The sequence below is a fragment of the Canis lupus genome, chromosome 9 (assembly GCF_003254725.2).
Source record: "Canis lupus dingo isolate Sandy chromosome 9, ASM325472v2, whole genome shotgun sequence".
NCBI classification, from domain to species: Eukaryota; Metazoa; Chordata; class Mammalia; order Carnivora; family Canidae; genus Canis; species Canis lupus.
This window is the reverse complement of record NC_064251.1, coordinates 1,542,549-1,555,614: the sequence shown is the minus strand read 5'-3', so window position 1 is coordinate 1,555,614 and position 13,066 is coordinate 1,542,549. Positions and strand designations below refer to the sequence as shown.

General features: G+C 67.5%; 1 protein-coding gene across 9 annotated transcripts in view; it reads left to right on the top strand.

The window, feature by feature from the left end:
* The window catches only part of BAHCC1 (BAH domain and coiled-coil containing 1), a 318,708-nt gene that overhangs the window by 46,806 nt on the left and 258,836 nt on the right, over window positions 1-13,066 (top strand). For 3 of the 9 annotated variants that reach the window (XM_049114519.1, XM_049114520.1, XM_049114522.1), the window contains 5 exons: window positions 27-179; window positions 2,162-2,386; window positions 2,542-2,743; window positions 3,223-3,424; window positions 4,384-4,452. In XM_049114519.1, coding sequence (XP_048970476.1) covers window positions 27-179; window positions 2,162-2,386; window positions 2,542-2,743; window positions 3,223-3,424; window positions 4,384-4,452 — 851 coding nt within the window. Of the gene's footprint in view, window positions 1-26; window positions 180-2,161; window positions 2,387-2,541; window positions 2,744-3,222; window positions 3,425-4,383; window positions 4,453-4,923; window positions 5,087-6,402; window positions 6,438-6,911; window positions 8,363-8,505; window positions 8,554-9,131; window positions 11,178-11,975; window positions 12,348-13,066 lie in introns of those variants that run through there. The other 6 variants (XR_003144605.3, XR_004818463.2, XM_025468272.3 and 3 more) reach the window with 6 other exon arrangements.

Sequence of the window (13,066 nt, the reverse complement as noted above, 5' to 3'; positions counted from 1 at the left end):
GTGTCGCCCGCTCTCTCCGCCCCCAGTACATCGACGCCATCAGCAACAAGCAGGGCGAGCTGGAGAACTACGTGTCGGACGGCTACAAGACGGCCCTGACCGAGGAGAGGAGGAGGTTCTGCTTCCTGGTGGAGAAGCAGTGCGCCGTGGCCAAGAACTCGGCCGCCTACCACTCCAAGGTGGGGGTGCTCGCTGCGCGGGCCGCTCCCCGTGGAGCGGGATCAAAGTAATACCGAGCGTTTGGGGTCGTCCCGGGGGACGGCGTGCGAGTAGCAAGAGTCACCAGCCAGATGCCGCGGGGACCTTTGAGGCTTTGGTTAGAAGCTGCCGGCTGTTGTTTTGAGGACAGTGGCTGGAGGCTGGTTCCTTGGGGATGGCTTGGGTGCCAGGGAAACCCCTTGTAGGGGTGGTGTCGCCCCTGGGGCTGGCTCCCCTGCAGGAACAGGCCTCTGTGCATAGTCTGTAGTCAGGAGCCAGGGAGGGAGCACTCCAGAACCTTCCAGGAGCTCAGAGGGCCTGCCTAGGCAGCCGCATTCACATCCTTTCTCCACGAACGGGCCGGTGGATCAGCAGTGTGAATGCACATTCACGCACGTGTGCTTGACCTGAGACTTGCTCTCTGCTCACCCAGCCTGGACTGGGAAGGGGAGCCGCCCTCCCTGCGCAGAGGCTCTGCCTCCTGGCCTTCCTGAGGGCCCGGCCACAGGTGCGGGGTGAGGACAGTGCAAGGACGTGCGTCCCCTGTGGGGGCTGGGAGGGCTCCCTGGGGCACCAAGCCAGCCTTGCCAGGAGCTCTGTGCGGTGCCTGCAGCTGGGAGCTGGGAGCTGCAGAGGTGGCCCCGCCCACACACACCGGCTCGCTGTGGGCACCCGCGCCCTCTGGTGGCACCAGGCCCCATGGCAGGTCAGGACTCCCCAGTGCTGCAGGCGCACGGAGGCAGGGTTGTTGCCAAGGCCCTGGTGCTCCCCCCCCACCCCCAGGGGCTGGACGCAGCCCTCCCGAGCCAGGTGAGAGAGGCCCGAGGGCCCCCAGGCGTCTCCCTGGCAGGTGTGTCCCAGCCCCACGGACGGGCTTCGTCACCAGGTGGGAGCCCTGGGCTGGGCCGCCGCCCCCAACAGGGAGCCCTTTCGAGGGTCACAGACCTGGGCTTGCCTCCTTTGGGTGCCGCGTCCCTGTAGGCCTCTTGTCACCACCACCCAGATTTGTCAACCAGTTATCTCAGCCTGGGTGCAGGTAACACTTTGGGTTTTGCTGTAGCGCAGAAGCAGCCCGACTAGGGACAGACGGGGTACGTTACAGAACGGGGGCCAGCCCTCAGGCCATGGCTTGTTGGGCCCTGGTCTGAACCACTCAGAGGGCCTTCTCCTCGCTTCTCCCTGCTTTCCCACACAGACGCCCCCTCCCTGCCCAGACCCAGGTCAGAAGTGGAGAGAGGCCACGAGGGCCAGACCGCCTTTGGGGAGGCCCTGAGCTGGGGAGCAAGCCACCCAGGGGAGCTCCAGGCTCTGCAGTGGGATGAAGGTCATGTGCCACTTCGGCCAGATGGGAGAGGGGAGGGCACAGCCCCCCAGGCCCTGGACAGGCTCATGCAGGAGGCACCAGACCCGGGTGGGCTACAGGGAACCTCAGGCTGGTGCCTCCCAACCAGACCCCTGGCTTCCTCATCCTGTTAGGCTGGCCGAGCTGATCGCAGGCCCAGTGCACGCAGAGGGACAGCTGGGCTCTGGGCCCCTGGGTTGGGGGCAGGGACAGTTAGCATCCTGCATCTACCGGGTACTGCCTGGTGGGTCCTGCCGTCCTGCACCCCCTGCAGCTTGGCCTGCCTGTGGCCAGGATCCCCAGGGCCTCGAGGTCACCCACGGTGCGTCAGTCAGCTGCATGGCTACTGGGCCATCGTCCCCTTTTCCTTCTTCCTTTTCCTTCTTCGGTGGCCCCTGCCCAGCTTGGACCTTGGTGTCATCTGAGCCCTGGTGGCCTCATGACTGCCTGGCTCACTGCTACAGCCCAGCCCTCCCAGGGGCCAGCGGGCAGGGCTCACAGGTGGCCACTCTGGCTGTGTGTCCCCACCTGGTGAAGAGCAGCCATCAGGCTTGACAGGTACGGCCCCCTCCCCGGCCAGCCCTGACCCTGCCCCTGCCCTCCCTGCTTCCTCTGCTGCAGGGCAAGGAGCTGCTGGCACAGAAACTGCCACTATGGCAGCAGGCCTGCGCCGACCCCAACAAGATCCCAGACCGCGCGGTGCAGCTGATGCAGCAGATGGCCAGCAGTAACGGCTCCGTCCTCCCCAGCGCCCTGTCGGCTTCCAAGTCCAGCCTGGTCATCTCAGACCCCATCCCGGGGGCCAAGCCCCTGCCGGTGCCCCCTGAGCTGGCCCCGTTTGTGGGGGTGAGTCTGCAGCTTCCAGCAAGCTTTCTGGGTGTGGAAAGATGCCCCCCCACCCTGCACCGGGGTGGCTGGGCTGAGGGGTCTCCAAGCCAGCCTCGCCTGACCAGGCCCTCCCGCGCCGCCGCCCCCCCCCACCCCCCGCCTCTTCCCCACAGCGGCTGTCTGCCCAGGAGAGCACGCCCGTCATGAATGGCGTCTCGGGCCCAGATGGCGAAGACTACAGCCCCTGGGCCGACCGCAAGGCCGCCCAGCCCAAGACCTCGTCTCCTCCACAGTCACAGAGCAAGCTGAGCGACTCCTACTCCAACACGCTCCCCGTGCGCAAAAGCGTGGCTCCGAAGAACAGCTACGCAGCCAGTAAGGGCTTGGACGTGCCCCCAGCCCCGGGTGGTCGTGTCACACCCAGGGGAGGTTGGGGAGGCCCCCGGGCCCCGAGTGTGTGCGTGCTCTTGGGTGGCACCTTGACCCCCTTTGAGATTTCTGTCCTGTATCCTCAGGCGTCGCCTGGCTCCCCCCGCCTCCCGTTAGGCCTCTGGCGAGTGGCGGGCTGTAGGGGGGACACCGCGGGGCTGCAGGGGAGGGTGGAACAGCCCCCCCCCAGCTCCCGTGGGCGGCACCCCACGCGTCCCCCAGCTCAAGGGTCAGTGATGAGCAGGCGGGGGAGCCGAGACCCAGGCCCCGAGCTCCCCACACCTGCTGCGGCAGGTCTGCAGCCCCATGTGCCTCTGACTCTGACGTCCAAAGGCAGGGCCCCCACCAGCCCCGCCCCGCCCCCGGGGCAGCCGAGCTGACAGGAGGACCGGCACAGCCCCTCACTCCTGCCTGTCCTCCTGCAGCTGAGAACAAGACCCTGCCGCGCTCCAGCTCCATGGCGGCTGGCCTGGAGCGCAACGGCCGCATGCGAGTGAAAGCCATCTTCTCCCACGCGGCCGGGGACAACAGCACCCTGCTGAGCTTCAAGGAGGGAGACCTCATCACCCTGCTGGTGCCTGAGGCCCGGGACGGCTGGCACTACGGCGAGAGCGAGAAGACCAAAATGTAAGCGTCCACCGGCCGCACCCTCTTAGCCGGCCGTCGGGGTGTCAGGGCGGGCAGCCTGCCCTGCGTTCTGCTGTGCTCGGGACGCCTGCCCCCGGCCCCAAGGCCCTCAGACGTCCTGGCGGCTCGGGGTCCTTCCCCGACTGTTTCCCACTGAGCATTTTCAGTCGGTCCCCGCGGCACAGACGTGACGGCTTCTGTCCAAGCCCCAGCCCCACCGTCGCTCAGCAGCCCGTTGCCCACCCTGCCCTGCGTCACCCACTTGGCCCAGAGCCCCACACGTGCACACAGCCCGTCAGGCACCGCCCCCTTCCCCCTCCCCCCCCGCCGCTGTCAGGGCTGTGGCTTCCCAGTTGGCCGAGGCCCACCGTCCACCCCAAGGCTTCCTGCTGCCCCCAAGGCTCCTCTGACCAGCCCGAGTGCTGGGGTTCCAGAGGTCACGCTGTTGTGTCCCCGGAGCCGCGTCTTCACGGTTTCCTTAACACGTGTGACACAGAGGCCCTGCCAGCCTCTCGCTCTCGCTCGACCGCGGGGCCGTGCCCCCGCTACTGTCATCCGGTTGTGGCTGCTGGCGAGATGGGAGACGCCCCCGCCTTGGCCAGGGAGGGGCTGGTCGGAGCGCTGCCGCAGCCCCAGCAGCCCCCATCCTGGCAGGGCGGTCGCTAGGCCACCTTGCTCCCGGGCGCATCTGCCGCCTTCCAGACAGCTGCTCTGATGCTGGGGCCATGTGGCCGGAAACCAGCCCTGGCTGCTGCAGACGCAGGAGCCCTGCCCTCCTGCCGGGGATCCGCAGCCTCCCGTCCGGGGCGGGGGCTCAGGGCCGGGTGTGTGCCCAGGGCGCAGGCTGGGGTCTGGGGTCTCCCTGGAATGTGGGATCACCTTCCCTCCAGACGGTTGCAGCGGGCCGGGGAACTAGGGCTCTTGGGCCCCAGGTCGCTCTCACCTGTCTTCTCTTGCAGGCGGGGTTGGTTTCCCTTCTCCTACACCCGGGTTCTGGACGGCGACGGCGGCGACAGATTGCACATGAGGTGAGCCTGCTGACCAGGGCGCTGGCCCTTGGCTCTGCAGAGGCCGCTTGGGAACAGGGCACCGTGGGTGTGCGGCTCTGCGAGCCGCCCCTGCTCTCGGCCCAGACGGCTCGGCTGGGCTCTGGTGCCTTCTCGGCCCAGCATGCTGTGCGTCGGAGGCCCCCAGGTTTTGGCTGCAGTGCGCTTTGTGAGGCGGGAGTCAGGGAGCCTGGGGGGTCACGGGTGTTCCGTGGGGTGGGGGCTTCCCTTGCCCTCCCGAGGGGCTGAGTGGCACCAGGAGGGCTGGGGGCACGGCTGTGGGAGTCCCTCTGCCACACCTTCAGGCCCCGTTTCACGGCTCAGTGAGGCTGCTCCTGGGCCTCCAGGGCAGCCCATCGCCAGGCCTTCTCCGAGGGTCCAAGGGGAAGGTGGGGGCCCCACGGGGTCCCGGGCAGGGGTGGAGCCAGCCCCTGAGCACCCCCATCTCCGCAGCCTGCAGCAGGGAAAGAGCAGCAGCACGGGGAACCTCCTGGACAAGGAGGACCTGGCCCTCCCGCCCCCCGACTACGGCACGTCATCCCGTGCGTTCCCTGCCCAGACGGCCGGTACCTTCAAGCAGAGGCCCTACAGCGTGGCTGTGCCTGCCTTCTCCCAGGTGAACTCCGCAGCCCCTCTGCCCAGCCTCCCCTCTGGTGGGGGCACCAGTGGCCTCAGACCGTGGGGCTCCTAGGCCCGAGTGTGGACACGAGCACTTGCACCGGAGGCCTGGGAGGCGGCCAGAACCGTTTTGTTGCTGTGTCTCGGGGCCTCGGGAGCCAGGGCCTGGCACGTATGCCCAGGTGACCCAGGACCAAGTGGCCAGAGGCAGGAGGTCAGGGCCTGGGTCCCAGTGGAGCCCTCGAGCACGCAATGGTGGTTCTGAAGTCCACGTGAGGCCAGGCTGTGTGCGCGGATGGGCAGGTTCCTAGGGCTGTAGGAGCCCAAGGTTCTGGAACATTGGTCTCCCGGGGGGTGTCAGGAGCGGGGTTTCCAGTCCTTGACTCCAAGGTGAGCTCCCAGCCCCTGCAAGGGGTGAGAAGAAGTTTCTCTAAGACGCGGGCAGCGGTGACGCCCACAGATCAGGCCTGCCCAGGGCTGCAGAGAGCGGTGGCCGAGGTGGGTGAGGTCCAGGGAGGGCCACACGCAGCACCATCTGAGCGGCCTGCCCACCCCTTCCCGGGAGGAGCACAAGCGCAGTGAGAAGGACTCGACTGGGGGGTGGAGCTAAGGCCCTGGGCTGGAAGCTTCCAGAGAAGGTGAGGTTAGGGCTGGTGCTCAGGCAGCAGCAGGAAGGGGGTTCTCATCCAGCCTGGGAGAAGCACGGGCCCTAGGCAACGCCCCAGCGCCATCCAGCCCTGCCTGGGCCCAGGACACAGCCAGCTGAGCTGTGTGGTCTGGCCACCACACACCACTCCCGTGTCCATCGTCCAGCTTTGGCTTTAGCACTGAGGTGACCGAGGAGGGTGTCCCCAGGTGGCGCCCACAGCCCATCCCTCAGCCCCACAGCCAGGGCTCTCCCTCCTGGGGTGGCAGCACCTCCCCCAAGGCCAGGAAGCTGCCGCTGGTGTTTCGGGGTGCAGGGGCGTGTCCCATCCAGGGACTGGCCCAGGCTGGTGTCCTCGGGAGGCCCCCCCTGCCTGCCCCGAGATGTGCCAAGCAAGCCCGAGCTCAGCTGCCTTGGTGCTCATCCAGGAGATGTGTGTGGAGAGGTCACCAGAGGACCCATCGGGCGTGTGCCCGTGAGCGTGAGCTCGCTCGATGCACGGTCTGCCACTGGCTGGATGCGGAGCTGGGCTGTCCCTGCTGGGCATTTGGAGGGGTCCCCCGTGCCCTCGGCTGCAGTAGGGCACAGCCGCCTGGCCGCCCCCTGTCCTGCAGACCCCACCTCCCCCCGCGAACCCCAGCCTGACCCGTGGTGCTTTTCCTCCCCAGGGTCTAGATGACTACGGAGCACGGGCTGTGAGCAGGTAAGGGTTTCACACGCGTCGTTGGGGGCGGTGGGTGGACAGGGCCGGCTCCGCTCACAGACGCTCCACGGCCTGCTCCGTGGGGCCTGCCAGAGACTGGAGGCCACGCTCTGGGTCCGGGCAGGCGGGCGGGCGCCCGTTCTCTCCCCTGTCTGCGTGGCGGGTGTCTCAGGCAGCAGCCCAAGCCCCAGATACTGCCTGGGGGTCCGGAGAGCTGGGCGGGTGGGAGTGGGCCCTCCCCGCGGGAGCCCAGCGTGGCCCCAGGGGCCCCGCCTTCCAGGAAGCCCCTTGGTCCCGCTGCTCTCCCGCCTGCCCTTCCCTCCTGGTGCAGCAAGGGGGGCGCCTGGCCCTGGGCTCCCATCCCCAGAACCAGCCCGGGCGGCGCGGAGGGCTGGGCTGCTACCCCCGAGCTGCTGGCGGAGCTGCTGCAGGAGAGGCGTGCGGCCCGGCAGCGTCCTGTGCTTTGTTTCACAGCGGCAGCGGCACGCTGGTGTCCACAGTGTGAGGACGCTGACCACGGGCAGCCGCTGCTCGGAAGAGCCCCCCCACCTGTCTGGCCTCCATCAGTTCCCTCCTCTGCGCTCGTTGGTTTGTTCTCGGGTTCTTTTTCTTCCTCACTTGCCCTGTCCTGCCTTTTGATGGTGACCCCAGACTCTGAGTTCCCCCAGGGTCCATGGTGCTGCCCCATCTCTGCTCCCCGTGTTTACACGCCCCCCACCCCGCGTGTCCGCCAGGCAGGAGCTGCTGGCGGGGCAGCGGGGGCAGGCGTCCTTGCCTCTGCTCCGCGGCCGCCGTGTTCATGACGCGCTGTCCCTTGTCGAAGGCTCACCGCGAGCCAGGCCTAATGTTTGAAGAAAAAGAAAAATCTTTAAAAAAAAAAAAAAAAGAATAAAGAAAAAAAAGAAAACAGAAAAAAAAAACAAAAAACAAAACAGGAAAAGGACTTTTCTTTCCTGAAAAACAAAACCAGATCTGCATGGACTCCGGTGTGCGTACTGTTACTCCTGCATCTGACTCCCCCAGCGGACGCTGGCATCTGTGTCGGGAGGCTCGCGGCCCGCAGGCGCCCCTCCGAGGGCCGCACCCTCCAGGGGTCTTGCCAAGCAGGGGGGCCTCCTGAGGAAGCTGGCTGCTCCTGTGAGGGAGGCCACGGCCCCCAGCCCCGCAGCCGGGCCCCTGAGCGCTTCTTCCCGCGGACGCCAGGGCCCGTGTGCAGCACAGAGTGGGCGGCCCCAGGGCATGGGCCCTCCGCGGCGGAGGGGGGGGGGGGCAGTTGCAGCCGCTCGGACTTTCCAAAGAGCTGCAGACACCCCACCCCACCCCACCCCCGCCGCCCCGAGCGTCCTGGAAAGCGGCGCACAGCCCGAGGGATCCACAGCCCCGGCCCGGGCGGCCCTGGGGAGGGGGCAGCAGGCCCACCGCCCGGCCTGCCCCAGCGCGCTCGTCTGTCCGTGTGTCTCAGTGACTTCAGAAGCAGACACGCCGGACTCCGTGGCTACTGGTTTTGCCTCTTCACACCCTGAGTCTGGGGAGGGAGCCAGGCCGCGGCCCCGGGAGCCCCGTGAAGCTGTGGACGCTTTTTCTGACGTGATCTAAGAAAACCCTCCGCCCGCTCTCCTGGGAGCGTTCGCGAGAGAAGCAGCTCAAGACACAGACGGACCCATTTTATATTTGAGGAAAAAACAAAGCCAGAACGTGGACCCAGTAGAGAGAGCCTTCCGTGGTGTGTGCTCATTTTGCTAAAAGATCTCAAATCCAGGGGATTCCATGCTCAGTGGATGAATGTAGACACAAAACTGCGACACTTGTATGAAGATGTAAAGTGCTCAAAATATTTTCGTTTCCTTTCCTCTTTTTTTTTTTTTTAATCTGAATTGTGCCCTGTACTGCAGTCGTTTGAATAAAAGTTTTATTTCTTGCACTGAGCTGAGTGTGGCGCGTCCTTCCAGGCCCGCTGCGGGGCCCGGGCGCCTCAGCAGGCCAGCCTGCGTCCTGTGGCCTCGGGGCTAGGCTGCCCCGGCCGTGCCCCCTGCGCCCGCCACCAACGGAGCCCTGTGTTTCCTTGCAGCGCCGAAGTGGAAGTGGCCAGATTCTGAGCCGCCCCTCACTAGACTTAGTAAGTCGCCCCGAGCTCCGCGCTGCTCGGTCTGCCGGGCCTGCCCCGCTCCGGCCTGGGCTTTCGCTTCTCCTTGGATTGCTCCTTGGGCTCTGGGATTTCCGCCCTCCGTCTGGAAGCTTGCGGGCCTGACTGGCTGCTCCCCCTGCGCCCCAGCACCTCCCGCACCCCTACGCGTGGTCAGGCCCCGGCCCTCTGCCCGGGTTCCTCTCCTGCCTCTGCGGGGTGCTTCGGCCGCAGTTGGGGCGAGGCCTGGTGATGGGCTGTGAGGCCAGCTTTGGGCTCCCCTGGCTCGGTGTCCACTCAGACACTCCCCTGTGGGCTCGGGCCCGCACCCGGCCCGGCCGGCTCCCTGGCTGGTGAGTACTGCGGCCTCTTGGGGGGCTGGGGACACCAGGGTGGGTCTTGGGGTCGGACCACCAGGCCCGCCGAGGCAGGTGGATACGGCGGCTGCGCCCCGTCTGGGCTGCGTAGAGGCCGCACCAGGCTTTGCAAACCAGGCCTCCGGCCACCGCGTGCGGGTGCCCTCGCTGACTGCCCACAGCCTGACCGTGCCGGCCCCTCCCGCCGGGCTCCAGGGAAGCAAGCCCCGACAACAAGCAAGGGGAAGCCCGGCGCTCCGGGCCAGGGCCCGTCTGTGCCTGCCCCACCCCGTCGCCGAGAAGCCTGCCCACGAAGCTGGCGCCCGCATCCTCTACCCCACAGAGCACCGCCGTGATGTGCTCCTCCCCACGGGCAGTGACTGCTTCAACAGTCCTGGACTCTCTTCTCTCACCACATCTGAGCTGCAGCGTGAGAAACTTCTGGAGAATTCTGGAGACAAATGCTCTTGACACTTGGGGACGGGGCGGATGGAAATGCCTTCCCTGCCTCTAGATTCCTTCTTCCAAGAGACCTTAGGAGGCCTACGCCTGCCACCCCCGCTGCCCCTTGGCCCCAGGGCTCTGGACGGAGCCCAGCCTCTGCCCCAGCCCGCCCCCCAGGCACAGGGCTGCAGCCCCCCGTGGGAGCCGGGGCATCCCCCACAGACTGGGCCTGGCCCAGGAGTCACCCGGGGTGGGTGTCAGGGCCCCCGGGGAGTTTGAGGCACCCCTGCCTGCTCTGCCAAGGTGCCCCCTGGGTGTGGCCCTGAGGGGCGGGACACAGTGGACTCCACCCCGGGAGGGTGGGCGTCCCGGAGGCACAGGGACCAGTCAGGCCCCAGAGGAGAAAGTTGAGGATGAAGTGGAAATCTGGGCTCCCTCTGCTCCAGAACCACAGAAGGCTGGGAACCGCACCCCGAAACGACGCTGCTCTTCTCCGATCACGTTTCTCGCTCACCCTCACGTAGTGGACTCAGAACAGGCGACGCCCGGAGTGCGCGGCGAGAGGTTGAAGTGGAGAGGTGCTGGGCCGTAGCGCTCGGCCCCCCTCAGCTGTAGGGCTGTAGGGTCTGTGCCCCGCGACACCCCGAAGCGTGACTGCTAACCGGGTGCTGGATCGGCCTCTGGGGAGGGGCCCGGCTGGGCAGGGAGCTGGCGGCACCGGTGGCCCTGGGCCTGCCCTGCCGAGTGTAGACCGCCCCGTCCGGGGCCCAGCGGGGGTGCTCCCGTGGGGACGGGAGGGGCCGGCTTGGGGCAGACCCTGCCATCCAGATGGTCCCTGCCGCCCTTTGCCGGCGCGACTGGAGCCTCCTTGTATCTTGGTGGTTTGTGGTCACACGTTGGCTCCCCCGGCAGTGACGGATGTCCGCGGGGCCAGGGACTGTGCAGGGGGCCCTGGGTTGGGATTTTGTCCTGTTGCGTCAGCAGGGGGTTGACCTGCCGGGCTCACCCGGGCGCCCACCCTGGGGCAGCTGCTGAGCCCCATCTTCCCCAAAGGCAGGAGGCCCCCGGGACCTGCGGTGTCGATGGCGCGGTGCCCTGCACTCAATTTTGGGGAAGATGAGAAAGGGGGATCGGAGGCCAGGCACCCTCTGGGGGGGGCCTCTCTGACCCTGCCGCCCCCCTCCGGCCCCAGCTGCTGCGGCTGGGTCCCCGGCCCTGGGACCAGGGCAGGAGTCGGGTGTGCCGCCCACAGCCGCTTGGCCCCGCACGGGAGCTGCTCGACCCCCACCTCCACCTGAACAAAGCTGCCCCATTGCGGCCCCCCAGACGCCCCCTGCCTTGACCCCGGCTGGGGACAGCCAAGGGCCCAGAGCCAGAGCCGCCTTCTGGAGCCAGAGTCGAGTCACGGTGGCAGGGCCTGGGGCAGACATCGCTGTCACAGCACACCTGGCTTTGGGAGCCAGAGGTGGCCGCTGCCCCCCGAGCCTCTGAGCTGCGGCCGGTCTGCACACGTCGGCCAGGAGAGACTGGCACGCCTGGGGGAGCTCGCGGGGTGGGAAGGGCCTTGAACGCCGGGCTCGTCGCGCTCCACATCAGAAGAAGCTCATGGGCCACGGGGCCAAGCAGGATCCTTCTGTCCCCGCGCAGACGTGGAAGCCGTGCGCCAATAAGTCGGCCGCTCTCCCTAGTTTATCCTTTAAAAATTCCGTCCGAGTTATCTCAGTGTCTTAGAAAACACAGGGAGGGGCCCCCAGCCCATGTGCCCCCCAGCTGCCGTGGACACCAGCCCAGCTGTGCCAGAGGCGACCCCTGCCCCAGGTAATGGCCTGAGAGCCAAGTGCTTCGCCGGGGGTGCAGTCCTGTCCGTGCCGAGCCCTCCGTGTCCCTCGTACCATCTGTGCTGTCACCCCTGGGGCCGCCTGATGACGCCCAGCCCGCTGTCCTCTGCTGTCCCTGCCCAAGCAGGGCCCCCCGAGCCCCTTAGGGACTCCGAGGGGAGGCTTCCGCGAGGACCAGGCTGCGTGCCGGCCTCTGCTGTGCTCATCTTGTCCCATCTCAACCTCTTGTCTGGCGAGTCCGTCTGTCCGTCAGCTGTGGCCTCAGGCATGCAGGGGAGGGCGCAGCTCCCTGGACTGACAGGTGGCTGAGCCCTGGTCCAGCCCTGCTGGCCCACGGCCGCCGGTGTGCGTGCACCCCGTGTGTGTCCTGTTGGTGTGGGGCGGCCGAGGCCCCGTGTCTGCCCCCAGCCACCTTCCGGGACCCCGGGATGCATGGGCCGGGTTTGTGTGAGCTGCTGAGCTGTGTGTGTCCGTGGCATGTCTAAAAACGGGCAGGTGGAGGGTCCTCTTGGCCTCGTGGGGCGGCGGCTCCCCAAACCTGGACACAGGCTCCCTCAGGACTGCCTCAGGTTTTGGAGAAAGAAGTGACTCCTGGCCGTGGGGCGCAGGCAGTCAACTGGCCCTGTGCACAGAGCCCATCCCTGGCTGTCCCCAGCAGGCTCCACGGTCTCCCTGCTCCGGGTTCCCGCTGGGGACCCTGGGGCCTGGGCAGCCCAGGTGGTTCGGTGCCCAACGGTGCCCGTCCCGGCACTAAAACCACTCTCCTCTCCTCTCTCAGGAACCCCTTTGCCAGCGTCCAGCTGAAGCCGACCGTGACCAATGACAGGTCTGCACCCCTCCTCAGCTGACGGCCAGGCCCCCACCGCTGCCCGCTGGGCCCCTGCTCCCCACCCGCACGCAGACCCTCTTTTGTAACAGTCTGCGTGCTCCCCGCTCGGAGAAAGAACCTTCCCCTCCCTGCAAGCCTTCACCTGCCCAGCTCTGCCCCGCTGCAGCCTGGCCTGGGCTGGACCCCGGCCGTTGCTTCGGAGGTGCCCCTGGGCCGCGGCCCTCGGGGCAGGGAAGGACGTCGGCCTGTAGCTGGAAGGGGAGCACGGCCCCCGCCCCGCCCGTGGCTCCCCAGTGTCTGGTCAATAAACAGGCTGCCCTACCTGTGCCTGCTTGTCATCTGTGGGCCTGAGGGGGCGGGAGGCCTGCGGCGGAGGAGGAGGCAGATGCCCCCCGATGGGGCTCTGCTGGGCCTCCCCACCCCTGCTGGCAGCTCTGGGGGGCTCTCCGCCCCACCCCACCCAGGCCCGACTCCCCTCCAGAACTGGCTGTGGGGCCCCCGGCTCTCCTCCATCCCTGGAGTGAATGGTGGGTGCCACTGTTGGGGGAGTCCCCCCCCACCCCCAGCTGCCTGCATGCTGCCTGTGGCTGAAATACACCCATGGTGACCAGCGGTGGTGGGGGCAGCCACTCGGGCCAGGCTCCTGATGCCAGGTTCTGCAGCCCTGAAGCGACACCGAGTCCGCGGCCCAGGAAGAGAAGCAGAAGGGGCCGCAGGTAGGGCAGGTGGGGACACGGGCCTCTGGCCTCGCAGGGGCTGGGGACGGGCCAGGCGGGCTCTCAGGGCAGATGTTTGGGGTATAGATGCACGGAAGCCCTGAGTCGTCCTGCCCCCGCTGCTGCACTTTGGCGAGGCAAGGGGAAAGGCCATCGGGGAGGTGTGTGGGTCTCCCTCCTCGCAGGACAGGAAGAGGCGGCTGCAGTCCGGTCTCCCCCCTGCTCCGTGCAGACCTCCACCCGGGAACGGCGGGGGCCGCCCTCTCGCATCCCCCCACCCTGCCATGGTCAGGAAGGACGACCGTGCCCTCCTCGGCACCATCC